Source organism: Bos javanicus, chromosome 21, assembly GCF_032452875.1.
Source record: "Bos javanicus breed banteng chromosome 21, ARS-OSU_banteng_1.0, whole genome shotgun sequence".
Lineage (NCBI taxonomy): Eukaryota > Metazoa > Chordata > Mammalia > Artiodactyla > Bovidae > Bos > Bos javanicus.
The window spans coordinates 44,738,262-44,760,525 of record NC_083888.1 but is presented as its reverse complement, the minus strand read 5'-3'; the positions used below and the strand labels follow the sequence as shown (position 1 = coordinate 44,760,525).

Below are 22,264 nucleotides of genomic sequence, written 5' to 3'. Positions count from 1 at the left end.
TAACTCAAAGAAGAAAGGAAGTCAAGAAAGGCTCCATGCTAGTGGTTTCTCTTAAACTGTGTAGTCTTGAAGGATGAGTATGAGATAAGAAAAGAAGGAAAGGAGCAAGGGACATTGTAGGAAGCAGAACATGGATTCCCAGAATAAATGAAAATAGTTTTGTGTAGAAGGAACCAAGCATGGATAAGAGCTGAGAAATTAAGAGGTTATAAAAATAAGGACAAGATTATAACAGAACTTGTGTGCCCGGCTATGGAAGTCGCTCAGCAGTGTCCGACTCTGTGTGACCCCATGACTACAGCCTGCCAGGCTCCTCTGTCCATGGAATTCTCCAGGCAAGAATACTGGAGTGGGTAGCCATCTCCTTCTCCAGGGGAATCTTCTAGACCTAGGTATCGAACTCAGGTCTCCTGCATTGCAGGCAGATTCTTCACCGTCTGAGACACCAGGGAAGCCCTATGCCAGGCTGAGGAGTTCGAAATTAATCATTAAGTCAATAGATTTTGATCCCAGAATTGTTATATTTAGAAATATTATTTTTATGGCAGTGAAGAAGACAGATTAAAAGAGGAGACAGATTAAAAGAGAAAGGGAAATGTCAGGAGGCTACTGTAGCAATCCAGGTAAGAAATGTTATGTGTATGAACTAATGCAGGTAACAAAGAGGAGAGAGAAAATACAAGAAATATTTAGGAAGTATAACTCACTAAGTCTAAGGTGATGTTAAGGTTTCTATATTCTACCTGAAGCGAAAAATACTGATATGAATAGACTGGGATAAGTTAAATATGTATATATACTGTAATACCTAGAGCAACCACTAAGAAAAGTAAAATATACCAAAAAATATACAGATACAATAAAACAGAATAATAAATAATGTTCAAACAATCCATAGGAAAGTAGAAAAAAGAAAACAGAAGAACAAAAATCAGAGTGAACAAAGAGAACCAAAGATAAAATGGCAGAACTAAATCCTAATATATAAATATCAGTTAAAAGAGGTTATCAGAATTATTAAAAAAAAAAATTACCATGTTGTTGATACAAAATTCATTTCCAACATAAAACAGGTAGGTTAAAGGTAAAGGGATAGAAAAAAACATACAATGCAAACAACTAATTAAAGAAAGCTGGAGTGGTTGCATTAATAGCAGATGAAGTGGACCAGGACAAAGGAGGGCATTACATACATAATGATAAAAGAGTCAAGTCAATTCACCAAGAAGACAAAACAACCCTAAATGTGCATGCACCCAACAAAAGAACTTCAAAATACATGAAGCAAAACTAACACAACTGAAAGGAGAAAAGTCAGGCATCTCAACACCTCTATATCCATAATCAATAAAACCACTAGATAGAAAATCAGCAAGGATGTAAATCTAAGTTGACACCAGTTTCTAGCTTGGATGACTGAGTACATGGATGGAAGTGTCACTCACCAGAGGAGAAAAACTACCTTTTGGAACTTATACTCCTCAAAAGACTCTCAAACATGTAATAGAGATACTTGTCCACCATTTAGTGAGCGTCTAGACAGCAAGTAATCCAGAGTACAGACTCTCAAGCCAGAAGCCCAGCCTCTCCATCCCCTAGCTAGTGACTTGGGCAGATTACTCAACTTCCCTGTATCCTAATCTGTAAAAGCTAGATTGGATTTTGACCCGGAATTGTCCCTTAAGAGTTGTTGTTGGCTGCAGTCCATGGGGTCGCTACGAGTTGGACACGACTGAGCGACTTCACTTTCACTTTCTACTTTCATGCACTGGAGAAGGAAATGGCAACACACTCCAGTGTTCTTGCCTTGAGAATTCCAGGGATGGGGGAGCCTGGTGGGCTGCCATCTATAGGGTCACACAGAGTTGGACACGACTGAAGCGACTTAGCAGTAGCAGCAATGTATGTAAAGTGCTCATGACAGTTCCTGGGATAGAGTAAATACTCTAGATATGGCTGCAGTTATTAATTCTACACACAAGAATTTTTGCAGTGTTGAAGATAAAGAGATGAGAAAGACACAACCTTATCTGGGTTACTATGAAGGCCAAGAGATCAAGAAAGAGGTAGACACTATAAAAAATAATCAGGTAGTATATACAGAAGTGGTATTATTCAACAAAAGGAACACAATAATAATAAATACTGGCTGAGAACAGAACCTTGTAGCATATATTCCTTTAGGCTGATTGAGGATGAGACCAGTGAAAGAGACTGCAGTTAACAAGAAAAGTAAGGGTAAAAGTGGAAATAAAAAAGTAATAGAAAATAAGAAGAAAACGTCAATGAACATCCAATGTTGCAAAGGTAAAGAAAAAGACTGAAAAGTCTCTACTGGAGTAGACCCAGTAGAAGGTTGTTGTAAATCTTTGTATAATCTATTTCAGAGCAATGGTGGGTACAGAAGTCAGATTTCAGTAGTCTGAGGACACAAACCATTTTTTTAAGAAACTTGACTGAAAAGAGACAGAGTAAAAGTATGAGTGAGAAGTAAAGCCCAGAAAATGTGCAACTGTGAAGCTAATGTTTATATGCTGATGGGTGAAAAAAATAAGTAGGTAAGGAGAGACTGGAGACACAGGAGAGGATTTTACTGATGGAGAAAAGTCCTTGAAAAAGTTTGAAGAATGGCTTGTGGCTGTCACAACCTCATCAGTAAGTTAGCCAAAGACTGAAAAAATTCAACGCCAAACACGTGTATTTCTTTGTCAACAGAGGTCAGATGATAGAGTAGAAGACGTGGCATGCTTGCTGCACTGAATTAGAAAAGGTGCTAAAAACTGGGAAAAAGATAAAGGGGTCATGAATCTAGAAATACTCGTGGGCTGAGGACCCAGAAGTATAGGAGGAAGGGATAATCTAGGATTACAGAGAGCAGTATACTTGAGAAGACTGAAACCTTAGAGTTTCAGAGCAAAGTTAAGTTGGTCAATATTGCTTAAACTGTCCCTCTCTCACAGATTCCCAACTCCTGTGAGCATATTAGAGGTCTGAGAAGACATGCAATAAATAAATGTACCAGTTTTTTAAAAAAAAAAACCCAGATTATCTGACTACAGGACTCCCCTTTCAAGTTATTTCTATCAACACCCTGAAGAACTGGTGTTCTCATCACAGAACTCATTTGGAGAAGCACTGTACTAGACATTTCTCTCAAAGATGAAGTCAACCCAATAATTGTAACTTTTGAGCAAGAGCTTTCAAGCAACTATAAATCTCCCAAATAACAATCACTCGTTCTAAAATTTTTCCCATCTTGTCCACAAGAACACAGTGAAAGTCTCAACTTGCTGATATTGAGAACACAGTCCTCCAAGTCAAGAAATCTTACCTTGATCATTCATACTATCCATTATTGTCATTAATTTCTTTAGCCTTGCCATAGACTCTTGTTCATTTCCTTTGCTCATGAAATCTGTTCCAAAACCAGGGATCATCCCCTAAAACATATATTTAAACATAAAAATCAGTAATAGCTTAAGATTAATTGTTCACATTTAACTAATGGCTTTAATATTAAATTTTAAAAGTAACTATTTTTACCCAAATATTAAAATAATTAAAGCAAGTGTATCCACTCTTAGAAATTATAACAAAGTTAATAGAGGTTAGAAAAAAACTTTTTAGGATAACTAACCAAGATCTGACTGAAGGGGCCCATTTTCATGATATTTTGAAATTGCTCATACATGTCTCGCAACGTAAACTGACCTGAAATACAATATAAATGATGCAAATACATTAGAGAGTGACATTTCCATTCAATAAAACTAATATTTTCCTTAATCATGGGCTCATCTTGAAGCACACTTATAACATAGCCAATCAATAAATATTCACTGAGAAGTTACATAAGATTACAGGATGAATGCCATGGAGACATCCTATCCTATAGAAGCTCATATTTTATCTGATAAAATGGATAAATACACACAGGAAATGTGAAAACAAAGGAAACAATCTATACATACTAGGATAACTGAAATTAAAGTATCTGACACCACCAAAAGTTAGAGGATATAGAACAAGCAGAACTCTCATATATTGCTGATGAGAATGTAAAAATGACAAAACTGTTTTAGATTATTTGGAGCTTCTTAAACAGCTAAACTGTCAATAAACTGGAAAACAGGTCAACTCTGGATGAAATACTACTCAGCTATAAAAGAACAGGGTACAGATAAGTAAAACCACTTGGATAAATATCAAAACTATTATGCTGAGTCAGGGAAACCAGGTGGGGAAAAAACTTATATATATATACTCTAGGATTCCTATATGAAGTTTTACTGGGAAGGGGAATAAGCAAACTTCCTAGAGTAATGGAAATGTTCTGTTTCCCAACGAACATCTGTCAAAATTAATGGAATGATATCCTTAGAATCTGAGCATTTCATTATTATGCAAATTAACTTGTTAGAGAAAGACTATTTTCAATTTTTGTGCTACGATATAAAAAAGAACGTACTTGGTTTTAGGCATTCTGAATTTGAAGGAGCAGTAAAATACATCAAAAGAAATGTTCTAGGCAGCTAGAAATATAGAATTAAACAGTGGTAGAGCAGGTTAAGGCTGAAATAGATATTTGGCCATTATACAGAAATGACAATGGAAATTAAGACAATATAGGAAGTCCACTGTCCAGTCATGGAACCCAAGTGTAGAGTTTGAAAATGTAAAAGGCGGATAACACTATTAAATTTGGGGAGCCAAGAGAAAAGAGAAAGTTCACTACATTTGGAAGTAAGGAGGCCCCTGAAGCAAGGGCACACACCTAAAGAGAGACCTAGGCGTTCGAAAGCAGGCTGTCTGGGAATATATTAGAAACCAATCTTCAACTTCAAGCAGCGAAGACAGACATCAAAATAATTATGATGAATAATACAATAATTACAGGGTCCAGTGGAAACACATAGCAGGGGTTCCAAGTCTAGGGATAAGGCAGAATGTTCCTGAAGCATATTTAAGTAGAGACTTGGAAGTATGAGTGAGCCAGTTTGGCTGGGGGTAAAGGAGGACAGAAATAGGAAGAAGAGAGGATAACTACCTGACAGGCAGAGGGCCAGCAAGGTAAAAAAGACTGTAGTGTACATTTGAGAAACTGACAGAAATTCAGCATGACTGGCCCATGGAATGCTAAGAACAACGGTGTCAAAACATGACTCAGAAGATGTGGATTAGATGATGGAATCATTCAAAAACACTACAAGGGCAACGGGAAGACACTGAAAGATTTTAAGAAAAGTAGTAGTAATAGGATCAAATCTGCATTTCTGAAAGATCATTTTGGCTGGAGTTTAAAAAAACAGGACCAAAAAAAAAAAAAAGAAAGAAAAAAAAAACAAAAAAACAGGACCAAGGGAAATAATCCAAAAAACTGTAAAACCTGTTAAAAAGCCTTAGAATAAACCATCTAGAGAAGAGATTAATTTAAATAGCTGCTGGGAAGTAGGGGATGGAATGGAGATAATTAAGAGGTAGAATCACTAGAACTAATAATTATTGGGAAAAGGATTGGGCAGAGTGAGGAAGACATGAGTGGATGACAACACCCAAGTTTCTGACTTTGGAAACAAGACAAATGATGTTAACTTTCATAGATGGCAACACTGGGGTGGGAGGTTGAAATGGGAAGATAAGGACAAATTGAAATCAGTGTCTAAGGAACATCAAAGCACGGTCTGGCAAACATACAGATATGAGTCTGAAGCTCAGGGAAAGATGATGACCTAGAAATGATCACTAGAAAACACCACCATCTAGGATGGAAAGACATAGGTACCTGACAAGATGAGTGAGAAGGAGCAGAGGTAGGATAGTATGTGGTCATGGAAATTAATAAGAGTCATGTCATTTTGAGAAAAACAGAAATGATCAATAATAATATATGTTAAATGTTCCTGATGTGCTAGACATTTTATATATATATCAGCTCATCGTCACAACTCTATGAAGAAGATACTTAGTATTATCTACTTTTTAACACAGAAGGAAACTGAGGTTATTTTTAAAAGTTCTATGTTGGGTTAAAAAACTTAAGCTCTTAAACATACTTTCATAGGAGTTGTCTTCAATGTGAAGAAAATGTGTATTTAATCTCTTTAAAATTTATGTTTTATTATATAAATATAAAACTTATAAGTAAACAAACAAATTAGAAGAGAGTATTTCAGCTTACTTTTAACCTGTTTTACTCCAAGGAACCCAATGAAAGCTTCAATACTAATCTTAAGGCAATTTGATTATAAGAAAGAAAATAAAACACTCAATTCTACAGCTGCTTAGATGACTGAGATTTACACCGATCTGCATATAAATCACCTAAAAAATAAACACTGGAAGAACTGACTTTAACGGACTTATCACTTCAAAAAATTATAGTAGCTCTATCAAAAGAAAACAAGGGAAGTCATCTGAGATCAAATGCTTTTTGTTACTCATATACCATGTTTCAACTTCTCTATAAGTGCTTCATTGTCATCCAGCTTCAGCTCGTTGACTTTATCTATCAATCCTTCAATGTCACCCATACCTATAAGAGCCAAAACAGTAAAATTAATAACTTATACTTGTTATATTGCTACATTACGCAAAATGCATGCACATATAGTAATAAACCTGTGAGATAGGCAGCTCAGGTATTTCTACAACACTTTACAGGTGTGAAATTGAAGCTAGAGAGGTTACGTAACAAAGCAGTGACTGCAGTCCAGGGTTTAATTCCAAATTCTATGCTCTCAAACATGAAAGTTCTGCTGCCATTATCACTTCTGTTACTACAACCACATACTTCCGTACTGTGCTCTAAAACTTCCCCAAGAACTTTCTATCCAACAGCTCATTATTACCACTCTAAACATGGAAAGCAGGTTACCATCATCCCTATTTTTTAGGTGAAGAAGATAAATCATAGAAGGAAATTGTTTTCCTAAACTAGTCAGTGAGAGGGCAGAATTAAAATTCTAATCTGTCCTAAAAAGCCACACTATTTCTTGGAGATTTGTCTATATCCCCACCACTGTACACACCAAGAAGTTTGCTGATGAAAGGTTGTGTTTTGAAAGGTTCAAAGTCATCTATGTGTTCCCCTGTACCAATGAAAATAATCGGACTTTTTGTGGCAGCAACTCTGCAAAGAAAAAGAAAACACAAAATAACCTCAAAAAGGAAAACAAATTTCTAGATGTCAAAGCTTATTAGACAAAGGTACATAGCTCAAGCTTCTTTTCACTAGCTAAAACAGAACTATAGATATATCAGAGGGACTCAAAAATTCTGTTTCTATTTACACTTTCTTCATGGACTATATTAGGTCCACTATTGGAATAGATTTTTAATGATTAATAAAGTCATAAACATACACACACACACACACACACATAGCATGTAAGTCCAAGGCACAGGACAACAGTGTTAATGATACTTACGCACTAAGAGCACCACCTCCTTTTGCATGGCCATCAAGTTTTGTCACTATTACTGAGGCTACATCTACTTTATCTTTAAAAGCCTTAGCCTGGGCTTCACAAGCCTGTCCAATGGAGGCATCCATCACATAAACAATGTTATCTGGTTGCTAGAAAATTTAAATAGAAAAGATACGTATTTTAACTGACCTTAGGTAAATTTCATCAATAGAAGCTATAAAAAGTATTTACTATAATTATTCAATCAATAAACATTTACTGTAGAAGTAGTATGTATTAGGCACCATTTAGGTCCTCAGATAGAGATGAATAAGAAAATCCTTGTCTTTATGGGGCCTAAATTGAAGTCATTGGAGACAGATTTAAAAATAGGCAAATAAACATTTCATCTAGTCAAGGCTATGGTTTTTCCAGTAGTCATGTATGGATGTGAAAGGTGGACTATAAAGAAAGTTGAAAAGAATTGATGCTTTTGAACTGTGGTGTTGGAAAACACTCTTCAGAGTCCCTTGGACTGCAAGGAGATCCAACCAGTCCATCCTAAAGGAAATCAATCCTGAATATTCATTGGAAGGACTGATGCTGAACCTGAAACGCCAATACTTTGGCCACCTGATACAAAGAGCTGACTCATTAGAAAAGACCCTGATGCTGGGAAAGATTGAAAGCAGGAGAAGGGGACGATAGAGGATGAGATGGATGGATGACATCACCGACTCAATGGACATGAGTTTGAGTAAACTCTGGGAGTTGGTGATGGACAGGGAGGCCTGGTGTGGTGCAGTCCATGGGGTCGCAAAGAGTTGGACGTGACTGAGAGACTGAACTAAACTGAACTGAAACATTTTGAATATACAACAATTAAAATGGGATGGAGAAAATCACTTATGAGGTGTGGAAGGCTTCTTTCTTAGGGTGGTCAGAGAAGGCCTGTCTGGAGGTAAAATTTGAGCTGAGATCTGAATAAAGAGGAAAAAGTTAAGCAACAATCTCGAGCAATCACACTCCAGGCAAATGGAACAGCAAATGTAAATGAGAAGAAGAAAAAGCAGAAGAGTGTGGGCTGAAACCAAAATGGATAAAAACAGAGGTAAGGCTATTTCCCTTAGATCTGCTCCACTAAGTCAAAATAATGGCATGGCTAAAACCCAACTTATTAGCACTAACCATTAACCAAAGAATTACTGCCAGCACCTCAATGGCAAATATGGGCTCATAATATGTGCTACAGATTACCTATAAACCATTTCTTATCCCCAAGTTATCTCCATCACGATTTTAAAGAGACACTGAATGATGATTAATACTTTTAAATGCTTCATATCTTTCAAAATTCACCTAAAGCAAATGTTTCTAATTTAAAGAATTTACAGAAAGGAAATGCAATAGTTACTAACGGTTATTCTCAATTTGTTAGTTTTTCTTATACATACTAATAAGATGATTAAGCAATGAAATTTCCAATACTCATGAAAATTTCATATTAATGTAGCGAAGATTAAGTCCTTATCATATAGATAAAGGAGCCCAAAATAGAAATAAATTACTTGGAATCTTACAGACAAAAAATAATTTATATGGTTCACAAACTCAGTTAAATTTTAACTGAAGTCCTTATAATGTTGTTAAATTAAAGCTACTTACTATAGCATTAGCAACTTGAAGCATTTCTTCAAACAAAGAGTCTTCTTGTTTATGACGGCCACTTGTATCAACAATAATAATTTCAAAGTTTTCATTTTTGAATTTTTCCACTCCTTCAGAGGCAATGATAACAGGATCCATTTCTGTATAGCTATTTAACATGGAAATAATGATTTAACAACCACAACAGCAAAACGTTCAAATACTAGTAATTGGGAAATTGCTAGTATATCTTAATTCTGAAAAAGTCATATTGATCACAATTTCAATTAAGTATAAAATCCAGTAAGTATTAAATATGACAAGCCACTTAAAGAGCAGCATGAAGCAATATCCAGTCTCCAAATTATGAAATCCTGTATGATCCTGCTTTATATCTTTTCTGAATGAGTTGCGTATCCCTCAATTTTTTAAATTTTCTTTAATAACTGAACTTGTATTATATAGTGTTTCATATATGCTTTTCCACTGAACAGTCTTTTGAAAGCATTTTTAAATGAAGTATAGTTGATGTACACTATACATTACAGCTATACAATACAGTGAGTTACAATTTTTTTTTTCAGCTGAAATTGTTGCAAATGGCAAATTTTCATTCCTTTTTATCTGAGTAGTACTGCATTGTATGTAGGGTGTGTGTGTGTGTGTGTGTGTGTGTGTGTGTGTGTGTGTCTCAATCTTCTTCATTTATCTGTTAATGGACACTTAAGTTGGTTCCATATCTTGGCAATTATAAATAATGCTACTATGAAGACTGGAGTGAATGTTGCTTTTCAAATTAGTGTGTCTTTTTTCCTTCCTAAATATATACCCAGGAATGGAACTGTTGGGTTATATGGTAGTTCTATTTTCAGTTTTTCGAGAAACTGCCATACTGTTTTCCACAGCTGTGGTACCAATTCACATTCCCACAGTGTACAAGGATTCCTTTTTCTCCACATCCTCGTGATCATTTGTCATTTGTGTTCTTTTTGATGACAGTCATCCTTCTGTAGCACTTTCTAAAACCATTAAATATTCCTGTAACACGTGACTTTTAAGTTATATAGCGTTCCATCAGATGGCTATGCTATCATTTATTAAATAAATGCCCTACTGTTGGCCATTTAAGGTTTTCTAACTTCCTGGTATTAAAAATATAGCCAATATAAATAGTATATAATGTTGTTTCTTCTAAACTATGATACACTCCCCTACAAGCTGAATTTGGATCAAATGGTTTGATCATTGAGGCTTTTGGTTTTTAAAAGGAAAATGTCCTTCACAAAACTTTAATTTCATTGCTATTTTATTATATTTTCATAATCCTCGAAACTCTACTCAACTTGAAAATCAAAAAATAAGATTTCATTTTAGTTTGCATTCTTTTGATTAGTGGCAACTTTTAACACAGATCAACGTTGTCAAATGAAAGGATATATAATGTTAAAAAAAAGTTTTTCCCCTAAATTAACAACAAAAATCAAGTAGAAATACACAGAGTAAGAATATATATGAAACTTAAAAGAGGAAAATTAATATACTTAAGGGCGAAATTTTTAACAAAAAAGACCTAGAAAGTTTCTACATGGAACTATACAAATAAGTAAAGATTTCAGTTCTCCCCTAAATTAATTGGCTTCAATATAGTTTTAATCATAATCTTACGGAGATTTTTCTTTCTGGAACTTGATTAAAGAAACCAACACAACATTATAAAGCAATTTTCCTCCAAGTAAAAAGAAAACTAAAATTTACTCAGGAAAATAAGCAGGTGAAAGAGGCAAGAAATGTTGAAAAAGAAGAAATTAGCATTACCAGCTATTTTAAAATATGATAAAGATACAATTAAAATAAAACATAAATATATAAAGAAATAGGATCAAAGATGTTCATAAGGAGATTACTTACATATATGCATACAATGGAATACAGTGATTTCATAAAAAGATTTCTCTTTAACAGCATATTGTCCAGAATTATTAAGATCCCATTATTATAATATGTATTTTAATGAAATATAACATACATATGAAAAAGCTGCACAAATTGTTAAACTCAGTAAATTTTCACAAAGCAAACACACCGAGACCAAGGAAAACAAAATAATTAGTATTTTACTCTCTCCCAAGAATAATCACTATCTTGTCATAAGATCCCATTTTTAATCAAGTCTATAGTAGTATGTTTACATAAAATGCACTATTTTAAGTATTCATTTTAATAAGCTTTGACAAATTTATATAACCCATATAACTACTACTAAAGCAATCAAGGTTCAAAGCATGAAAAGATTCTATTTCAATTTAAAATTATCTACCTCTTGTATATTTGTTTATATATAGCACATCTGAAAAAAGCACAGATGGACTTGCTAAAAGCTGGTCATCGGGAAGTGAAACTGTTAGCACTTTCACTTCTTTAAAATTTTTTATTAAAATAGTGTTGTTGTTTTTTTTTTAAAGACAGAAAAAAAAAACATATCTATTGTCCCCCCAATAAATGCTAACATGTAAATTTAACATTAGAGATCATTTCAAATCCTTCCTTCCCCAGCCCTATCCACTTCATCTCTCCCAGAGGAAACAATGATCACTAATATTTTACTCTATACACATAAGCAAAGGAGAGATTATTTAATAAACAGTACTGAAAAACTGGTTAAAAATTAAGGCTCTGGTTTTGGCTGATAGTTCAAGTAAGTAGCCTAAGCTACTTGCTCAGTCGTGTCTGACTCTTTGCAACCCATGGACTGTAGCCAACCAAGCTCCTCTCTCTGTCTATGGTATTCTCCAGACAAGAATACTGGAGCGGGTTGCTATTTCCTTTTCCAGGGTATCTTTCCAACCCGAGGATTGAACCCAGGTCTCCTGCACTGCAGGTAGATTCTCTACCATCTGAGCCGCCTATCAGCTCATACCCATCACTGTGCAAATTTGAACTCTAAACATGTATTATCCTTTAATTTTTAAATCTATGTTAGAAAAAGTTCTTAACCTAAAAATTAAATTCCTAACATTATTCTTTAATCTATTTGCTAGAAATTATCATAAAAAAATAACTAAGAGAGAATTCCCTGGTGGTTCAGTGGTTAGGACTCTGCGCTTTCACTCCCAAGGGCCTGGGTTCAATCTCTGGTTGGGGAACTAAGATCCTGCAATCAGCGTGTTGCCACCAAAAAAAAACTAATAAAAGAATTTAAAGAGCATACCATAGCCAAAGTTCACTAGTTTTTTTGGCCAAAAAGTAGCAAATAATGATTTATAAAATGATATCATTCATTTAATTACTTCAAATTTTAGCTTAATAATCTTATATTAATATATTAGTAACATTAAGAAAAATGTTATTCTCTCAAATAAGTCTTTCTAAATTTAATCTTGACTCAATTCTTTTAATCAGTCATTTTAACATAAATAAATCACCTAACTGAACAGCAATGTAGCAAATGAAGGTTAGCAATGATCAGACTCTGAGATAAACATAGATTATAAAGCATTTTAGGATGATCAAACACAAACTTTTAAAAAATGGTGTACCAAAGAAACAGACAATGTAGAATTCACCAGGGTATGCTGAATCGAGAAAAGGTTCAGACATGTCTTAGAAGAAACAACTGTAATAGAAGCAGGAAGCTGGAAAGCATGCAAGGCAGGGTAAGTATAGGAAGAATTATAAGCTAAACAGTATCTGCTCTGATTGATCAGGCTGGATCAGAAAAATCATGTTACAATAATAAAAGGTAACATTGTAATAATTATACCCCTACCTTATTCCAAAAATGATTCAAGCTTATAGGTACATATTAAAATGTGGCCAGATAGCATAAAGTAAAAAGTCAGATAGATGAGGTAAGACATACGAATGTAAGAATAAAAACCGGAACCCACCTTCCATAGAATGGAATTCTTGCTTTGGTTGCATTCTGTTTTAGTTGGTCAAAAGCCCCTATGAAACAAAAAAGTTAATGAGTCCTTAAACTTGAAAATAAAAATTTCAGGAAATAATTTTCAAATTTCAGCACAATACCTGCTCTGAATGTGTCTGCACATATCAAACAGGTCTTCCAACCTTTCCTCTGATAATAATATGCTAACTGGGAAAGGAAGATTTTAAAAATCAATAAAAACAAATTATTACACATGTAAAATAAAACAGCTCATATTCTCCTAAAAAGTAATATTATTGCATTCTGAATACTGAAGATTTCCTGAAGAGTTTAAACTCTAAGTGCCAAACAGTCACATTCAAAGGATACGAAATGACAAAGCAACAAATGACTATGGTAAAAAATGTTATTAACGTTAATTAAAAACAAACAATAACATAACCCTCTAAGAAATAATCCTGGTTTTTTTTTTCTTTCTAAACTATACATAGTTGAGGCTTCTGAAGCAAAATCTGATAACAAAGTTGAGGCACCCAATTATGAAGGAAAGGGTGGTAGAATGAACTTAAAATTAGCAAAATGATATGTAAAATGAAGATCCATACATATTATACTGGGTTAGACATTGTGAAAAGGGAATCCTGAGCCATAGGATATAAGGTAAACTTTCCCCCTTTACTTCTCCAAAAATCATATCCTCATCTCCTTAAAGAATAGGAACAGTTTTCTTGGTAAAAGCACTTGATTTACACAAACAGCTTCTCCATGACTTTGTTTTTTTTTTTAAGTATAATTTACCTTTGAACATGTAGTTGTTTTACCACTCCCTTGCAATCCAACAAACATGATCACATTCTGTTTTCCTTTAGTGGGTGTCCATGCTTTAACTCCAGGGTCTACAAGCTACATACCAAAAACAAAGATAAAATCAGGTTAGCACATGGTTACATTCAAAACCTCTCTCCCCACAACTTTCAAACTGTAAAAATGATTTACAGACATTTCAGTGTAAGAGGCAACCATAATCCTCCCATTCTAACACAACTCTATTTCCCTCTCTTATATATACACATAGTGAAATTTAAGAGTTTAAAACAGTGCATTGTGAAATTATTTCCAATATTCTGGGAGGTGGGTCATAGGATCCTGCTGTGATGTATGTCGGAGAGTGTTTTGCCTATGTTCTCCTCTAGGAGTTTTATAGTTCTGGTCTTACGTTTAGATCTTTAATCCATTTTGAGTTTATTTTTGTGTATGGTGTTAGAAAGTGGTCTAGTTTCATTCTTTTACAAGTGGTTGACCAGATTTCCCAGCACCACTTGTTAAAGAGATTGTCTTTAATCCATTGTATATTCTTGCCTCCTTTGTCGAAGATAAGGTGTCCATATGTGTGTGGATTTATCTCTGGGCTTTCTATTTTATTCCATTGATCAATATTTCTGTCTTTGTGCCAGTACCATACTGTCTTGATAACTGTGGCTTTGTAGTAGAGCCTGAAGTCAGGTAGGTTGATTCCTCCAGTTCCATTCTTCTTTCTCAAGATCGCTTTGGCTATTCGAGGTTTTTGTATTTCCATACAAATTGTGAAATTATTTGTTCTAGCTCTGTGAAGAATACTGTTGGTAGCTTGATAGGGATTGCGTTGAATCTATAAATTGCTTTGGGTAGTATACTCATTTTCACTATATTGATTCTTCCAATCCATGAACATGGTATATTTTCCATCTATTAGTGTCCTCTTTGATTTCTTTCACCAGTGTTTTATAGTTTTCATATATAGGTCTTTAGTTTCTTTAGTAGATATATTCCTAAGTATTTTATTCTTTCCGTTGCAATGGTGAATGGAATTGTTTCCTTAATTTCTTTCTGTTTTCTCATTATTAGTGTATAGGAATGCAAGGATTTCTGTGTGTTGATTTTATATCCTGCAACTTTACTGTAGTCCTTGATTATTTCTAGTAATTTTCTGGTGGACTCTTTAGGGTTTTCTATGTAGATCATGTCATCTGCAAATAGTAGAGTTTTACTTCTTCTTTTCCAATTTGGATTCCTTTTATTTCTTTTTCTGCTCTGATTGCTGTGGCCAACTTCCAAAACTATGTTGAATAGTAATGGTGAAAGTGGGCACCCTTGTCTTGTTCCTGACTTTAGAGGAAATGCTTTCAATTTTTCACCATTGAGATAATGTTTGCTGTGGGTTTGTCATATATAGCTTTTATTATGTTGAGGTATGTTCCTTCTATTCTGCTTTCTGAGAGTTTTTATCATAAATGGATGTTGAATTTTGTCAAAGGCTTTTCTGCATCTATTGAGATAATCATACGGTTTTTATTTTCAATTTGTTAATGTGGTGTATTACATTGATTGATTTGCGGATATTGAAGAATCCTTGCATCCCTGGGATAAAGCCCACTTGATCATGGTGTATGATCTTTTTAATGTGTTGTTGGATTCTGATTGCTAGAATTTTGTTAAGGATTTTTGCATCTATGTTCATCAGTGAAATTATAAGCAAGCCTATACTCCCAAACCGATTCAGAGGTAAGGATCTCAAAACATTTTTTAGAAAAAGTTGAAAGGGTATGAATGTGAAACCAAGTTTGAGCAAGGGAGCAATCTACAACAGCACTGTAGAAATATAATGTATGTGCAGGCCACATAAGACCTTTTACATTTCTAGTAGTGACATTTCAGAAAATAAAAACAAGTGATATTAATGTTAATCCTTTAACTCAATGTATCTAGAATATTATAATTTTAACATGTAATCTATATTTAAAAATTAATGAGCTAGTTTATATTTCCTTTTCCCATGCTGGGTCTTTTTTTTTTCCCTAAATAAATGTGCCATGCTAGGTCTTAAAACCTGGCATGGATCTCTTATCCATCTACTCCATATCAGATCTCAGCAGACTAGCCACATTACAAGTCTCAATAACCACATGTGGCTAGTGGCTACAATACTGCAATGGCACCTACCTTCCTGTTCAATTTCACCAGTGTTTATACATGAGCAAAATTACAAACTACATGTGAAAGGCTTTCCAAGTGAGTCAAACGTTAAACTGTCCAATGCCATTGGATGTACTCCTCTTTAAAGTTATTAGATTTAAAGTAAAAAATAATCACCAATTTTATAATGACAATCAGTGGAAAATAAAAGTACGTATACAGACAGTCCCCAAACTAACAAGCAGGAGGCATTTTTAACGTTCATTTAAAAAAATAATACATTTCCAAGTCATCATTTGGAACTTGAAACCTCTCTCTATATATAATCAAACAGTAATAGTAGTTAATATCCTAGACCAGAGGACATAGACCATATTTACAACTATGTGTAAATAAAGTCTTAACACACACATGCCCACTCATTTACTGCTTTTGTGCTAAACACCAGACCTGAGTCGTAGCAACAAAGACCATATGACCCACAAAGCTGGAACTATTTGTTCTTAAGAGAAACTTGCTGAGCCATGCTAGATGATACCATAAAAGTTACATAATCCATATTATATCTGATTTCAAGGAAAGCCATGTGGTAGAAAAGGGAGGAAAAGAAAATACATTTTGTTATCTTCTTTTCAGGCATAGAGCTATCCATAAGCAAACTTCTGAAATAAACAACTATCTTAGACATAAATCCACTGCCCTTCCTCTTAGACCCTTTCAGAACACTAATGCTGCCCTATATTCTCCTCCATCCTCTATATCCCATGGCAGAATCACTCAGCTCTCTATGAACCTACTATTTGGAACATATATTTTACTGAATAATGTTTTTATTATATCTTCTCTTCCTCCTGCATCCTAGAACTGCAGTACTGAATTTTCATACCACATTAAAATCAGTTATCCTATCTTGGACTTTGAATCGATCTTATACTGGGGCATGCTTCTGTAACATTATACACTAGTCATTTAGAAAATACTGGTTTACTGAGTTAGGCAGATCTCCCATTGTTGACACATGTCACTACACAACATCGAAAATTTTATTTATTAATATCTATACTGATCTCACCAGACGAGTTAAGAATCAGGACATTGTCAAACTCATGGCGGGGGTGGGGGGATTCAAGCTTCCAGTTTTCACTTGAAAGCTAAAATTTTATCATTGGGTACACTACTGTTAGTTGTTTGCCTTAAAGTGACAGGACAACTTTATTTACTTCAGAGAAAATGTCTGCCAAAGGTTCGAGGCCAAATAAGCACAGATTAACTGTCTGTTGCTTTCCTCAAGACAACCATCAAATTTGGTACACAGCAATATAGCTTTCTGCGTACTTTCCATTTCATCACACAAAATCTTACAAACACATATACATTTAAGGGTCAAGATTTAATACCACTAATAATTTCCATCAAGGACACATTTGAAAAAAAAACTTATTTTTATTTCACTGCAAGTGTCTGGGAGTAAAGGGTACAATGACTACCAGTATAGTTTAGTATCACTGCCTTGTTCATGCTAGGGAGTTTTACCCAATGGTTTTATCTGCCATTGCTTTTGCACTGATATTTGCAGAGCAAATATCAACAAAGTAAAGAGGGCAAAAAAAAGGCAAATGATGTCTTAGTGTTATGAAAACAGTTTTGACCTTGCTTTGTACACCACTACCCTAGACCATGAGCTTCTGAGTGTAAGGCCCAGTCTTCTTCATCTCTTGTTATCAGCAGTATGTGGATACAGCCTGGAATAAAGTAGGCACTCAGTAAAGGCATCTTAACAAAGCACTTGATGTTCCAGAATTGCCTCAAAATGCCAACCCCTAAAAATAAAAATGTTCACTCACTCTGTGCTGACCTCAGGTGTAAGATGAAGAGCAAACTGGAAATACTGGGAGGAGGAGTCCACACAAGTATGGAGATCAGGCCTGGGTCTACCACTAACTGTCTCACTTTTCTCAACCGCAAACTGAAAAGACAGACTGGCTAAATTTCCTGACCTCTTTCAGGTTCTGAATTTCTTTTCCAATTGATTAGTCTACAGGACTAAAGTGAAGTGTCACAACCATCTGAGATACTAGATTTTCTTAAAGTACCAATCAGTTCTGTTGAACTAAAGGAGTAAATGAAACTATTCACACAATATAGGGAAAAAATACCTGGAGACCACTAACAGGTACCTGTTGCTCCTTAAAAAAAACTTTTTTTAGTTCCTTTCTTTTCTGCCCCTACCATTCGACTCAAACATATTTTCTAATGCTCTAAGACTCTCATCATAATTTTCACATCAGCAGCAGCAATATCAGTTCTAATAAGGACAAGGCAATAGAGTATAACTTGTAAAATAAAATTTCACTGATTCAAAATTGCTTAAAATCTAGGCAAGTGTAGGATATTCAATCTTTTAGACACAATAAAAGTGTAGAAAAGAACTCTTTCCAAGAGTGATTTTCTGTACAAAAGTAGGACCTTCAATAGGCAAAACTTGATATTAAAGAGAATAAACTCAGAGAGGCTCTTCCATCAATTAATATATAGTGAAGCTGTACTTTCTATAACTTGCTTTAGCATTTTTTTGTAGGAGTAAAATACCAGCCTTCACATCTGTACCCAGAATTTTAGTCTACAATTAAAAAAAGTCTACAATTTTGTATTCAGAAAAGTTAATTATCTATTAATATTTTTAATACAGATAAATATTCCATTAAACATTAAAAAGCATTCTGAAATACATTCCTGTTTGCCATGCTAATACAGTGAGTGTATAGAAAATTAAAGCACAAGCTAGATATACTTTTACCTTCACAAGTTCTTTAAATACAGCATGCTGAATCATTTTTCTTTTGTTAAGACCAGATGCCATCTCTTCCAGATCAATAGCAGACCTTCATAATGATGGTTTTTGAGGATAAAAAGGGGAAAAAGTCAGTTAAGACACTTAAAAAAATTACCTTTTGCCCCAAAGAATGTAAGAATATCCAATCATTTATATTAATATTTTTCTAATTAACATGCATATAATTACTACAGAGTCATAAGTTCATACCATGAAGAATTTACCATGAAATATTAGATATATGACTTTGGTTAGTTTTTCAAGGCTTATTTTTTTAAAGTCCAAATATTAATTTGTCCAAATATTAATACTTCACATTATTGTAAAGTATTATTAAATATTAATACTTCACATTATTGTGAAGTATTAATTTTATTTTTCTTGCAGCATACAAAATTTATACATGTTTATACCAAGCAGCAAATAGGATTACTTCTTGTGGTTCTAAATGCTTAAATGTTAGTAGTCCTGTACTTAACACCCAATACAAGACAATACAAGAAGGAGGGGGGATGGTCTGAGCATGAGGAGGGCTAGGACTGAAACAGCTAACCGAAGTGCCCTCCGTTATTCTACGTGCTCCGCCCCAGCCAGTGCCTCTCCCAGTTAACACAATAACTAAGACCACACACACTACTCCTTTATCGAATATGGACAGAGAAACCAAAAGGGGATAAAAAAGAATACAATTCTCCAATAGTGAAAGAGGCTGATTAATGCCATCTTTAGTCTGAAGAGGATTAAAATGGTACCACTTTTCTTTAAGGACTCTGAATTGCTAACAGGCTTTTCTGTTAAAATACTATACAGTATATGATTGAATCCGTTCAGATAAAGGAGTAGTAGAATGGAAAGAACTTCATAATTAAATGAAAGCCACATGTAGTTTATTCTTTGAACCATTATTATGGAAACGCATTATAAAAGAAGTCTTTCAACATATGAGTTCTATTCGTTTCCAGTGCTATATAGCAGAAACGTTTCATAATGCAGCAGACTTTTCTAGTTAGCTCCTCATCCCAGTAAACTAAATTTAGTTTTGCCTGTTTTTTACCTTTAGCTTAATTAACTTACTTTACATTTTCTCTTAGTTGCTTCACTAGTTTAATATTAACATCCGCTTCCAATAATGCTGTGCATACTTCTTTTAGCATAGCATTTAACACCTGCAAATAAATAAATAAAACTTTAAAAAAATTCATTTCAACCATATAAAAACAATGACCAGTCATCAACCATACAACCATGACTAATTAAAAACCATAGTATACCATTAGAGAGGGAAAAGGTTTTCAGTTAGCCTTTGAGAGAGATTTTATTAAATATCTAGTCATTTTGTCAAAATAAGACATTCCAGGGAATTCCCTGGTGGTCCAGTGATTAGGACTCTGAATTTCCACTGCAGGGAGCATGGGCTAGATCCAAGATAGGGGAACTAAGATCTCACAATTTGCAAAGCACCACTTTAAAAAAAAAAAAAAAGACATTCCATTTCATTTTATTCAACCAGGTATTAAACACAATTTTATCCCTATATTAAAGTAATAATAGTAAAGACAATATACAAGTCAAAGAAAGTTACTATATAATACATGTTGCCACTGAAGTTTTCTATGCCACTGAATTCCTGTTGCTAATATGCAGCAACATCTTCTCAACTGGACTAACATGGAGGAAAATATGACAAAAGAAAATGACCCAGTCTGACCTACTAGCCTTTACTATTTCCACTCAGAGCAGAGGAACAAAGGTGAAAAGAAAACCATCCTCCATTAGTAACTCACTATCATCACATATTTGTTGAGTTGCAAGGCATTGTAGTTAAAAGATCACAAACTATAAAAAAGTCTTTAAAAAAGATGAGCCTTAGCTGCTCATGGAAATAGCTGTTTACACATTAGAATGCAATACACTCCACGAGGGTAGGGATTTTAGTCTATTTTGTTCACTGCTATATCCCCGATGGCAGCAAAAAAGTTTGCAAAAATGTGGGCCCTCAAACACTTCCTGAATGAATTCTCATCTTCAACTTCTGTCATATGTCATATAGCAGCTTATCAGATTTCTCTATCTCTCACTAAAGGGATTTGATAAAAATGGAACTGATCTTTCATTAGAGGGATTTCTCCTTGTTAATTCCCTAGTAGCATAGTATCAAGAATAGAGAAGCTACCATTAAGCAACAGCTGTTATTACTTCCCACCAACTTCATTTCCTTGGTTTCTTTTCTTTTTCTACTATAAATACAAACAGCATAACGGTTATAAACAGGGAAAACTATTTGAAAAGCTGTCATTTTATTTATTCTGAATTCCAAAGACTAGTGTTTTAAATTATGATTTATTACTTAATATTAATTATTATAAAAAGCTGTGTATGTGGAATTAGGAAAAAGATTTTAATACTGGTTCTTCCAATAAATAAATATGTGAAACTGACTTCCTACTGCTGTTAAAAGAGAGGCTTGACTAGCTGAGCTCAAAGATGGTCCCCAAATTATTTCATTCCACTAGCTTATTAAAGTATTGATATCAAATTTTATATTAGAATTTTCTTTAAACCTCCAAGTTAGAAGATACTTTTAATCTATTATGTCATTTAATCTTTAAAATCATCCTGAAAGGTAAATGCTATTTTCTCATTTTAAACATTAAGAAATTCTGAATTTGACTTGCTCAAATTTCTATGACTTGTTTAACAGGACACTAAACAAGGTCTTCTAAAACCAAAATCAGTACTTTACCACTGGAACCACAAAATGTAAAATATACTTGTGGACTATAATCATCTTCTTTCAGTTGACAAACCTTTAATATACAATGAGGGGGGATGGGAGCAAGAAATACCTTATACTTAAAACCAGGAGGAAAAGTATTTCAGATATCATATTAAGGAGTCAGCTCACAAAACCTCCAAAAAACTAAGAGAGGATTTCAGAGAAAATGAATCAAAGTAGCCAAAATGGAAATATTAGCCTTATATAAGAATGTCAAATAAAAGTCAAGGAAAAAAGATCAGATATATGCATGTCTAATCAAGAAGGAAGAAGGAGGATACTAAAGTTATAGGCCTGTATTAAGAGGAAGCAAAAGCATATTTCCAGACCTAAGCCATTTTTGAAATATAAAACGAAAAAAAAAAAAGAAATATAAAACGTTATGTCATTATTACATATAAGTTAAGGTGGGGTTTTTTTGGTAATTCATTATAGAAAGTTGAAATTAACATAGTCAATTTCTCATAAAACACATTACTATACCCATTTATGGGTTTTATCTAGAAGTAACTATATATCTGCAATGCTAGTGATGATGTGCAATCACATGTATTTTTACATACCTCTTCATTGATAATGGTGGCATTGCTCAATGAGCGCAATGCTGATGTTATTTTTCTTCCAAGGTCTGCTAATACCATCTTGAAAGCTTTAAGATGTAATCACAAGAAAATCTAGGAAGGAAAAAAACTGAATAAAAACATCTGAAAACAATATCAGTTCCCATAAATGAAAACTTCTAAAGAAGAGTAAGTTCAAATTAA

The 22,264-nt window shown here is 34.1% G+C and overlaps 1 protein-coding gene across 4 annotated transcripts in view; it reads right to left on the bottom strand.

Annotated features, from left to right (window-relative positions):
- Positions 1–22,264, bottom strand: part of LOC133233946 (protein FAM177A1) — a 68,861-nt gene that overhangs the window by 36,952 nt on the left and 9,645 nt on the right. For all 4 annotated transcript variants that reach the window (XM_061394127.1, XM_061394128.1, XM_061394133.1 and 1 more), the window contains 12 exons: positions 22,064–22,174; positions 19,799–19,890; positions 18,689–18,773; positions 13,738–13,842; positions 13,080–13,146; positions 12,941–12,998; positions 9,072–9,222; positions 7,428–7,576; positions 7,029–7,129; positions 6,446–6,532; positions 3,638–3,711; positions 3,332–3,440 (listed from right to left, as the gene is read on the bottom strand). In XM_061394127.1, coding sequence (XP_061250111.1) covers positions 3,332–3,440; positions 3,638–3,711; positions 6,446–6,532; positions 7,029–7,129; positions 7,428–7,576; positions 9,072–9,222; positions 12,941–12,998; positions 13,080–13,146; positions 13,738–13,842; positions 18,689–18,773; positions 19,799–19,890; positions 22,064–22,141 — 1,156 coding nt within the window. In that variant the 5' untranslated portion in view covers positions 22,142–22,174. The remainder of the gene's footprint in view (positions 1–3,331; positions 3,441–3,637; positions 3,712–6,445; positions 6,533–7,028; positions 7,130–7,427; positions 7,577–9,071; positions 9,223–12,940; positions 12,999–13,079; positions 13,147–13,737; positions 13,843–18,688; positions 18,774–19,798; positions 19,891–22,063; positions 22,175–22,264) is intronic.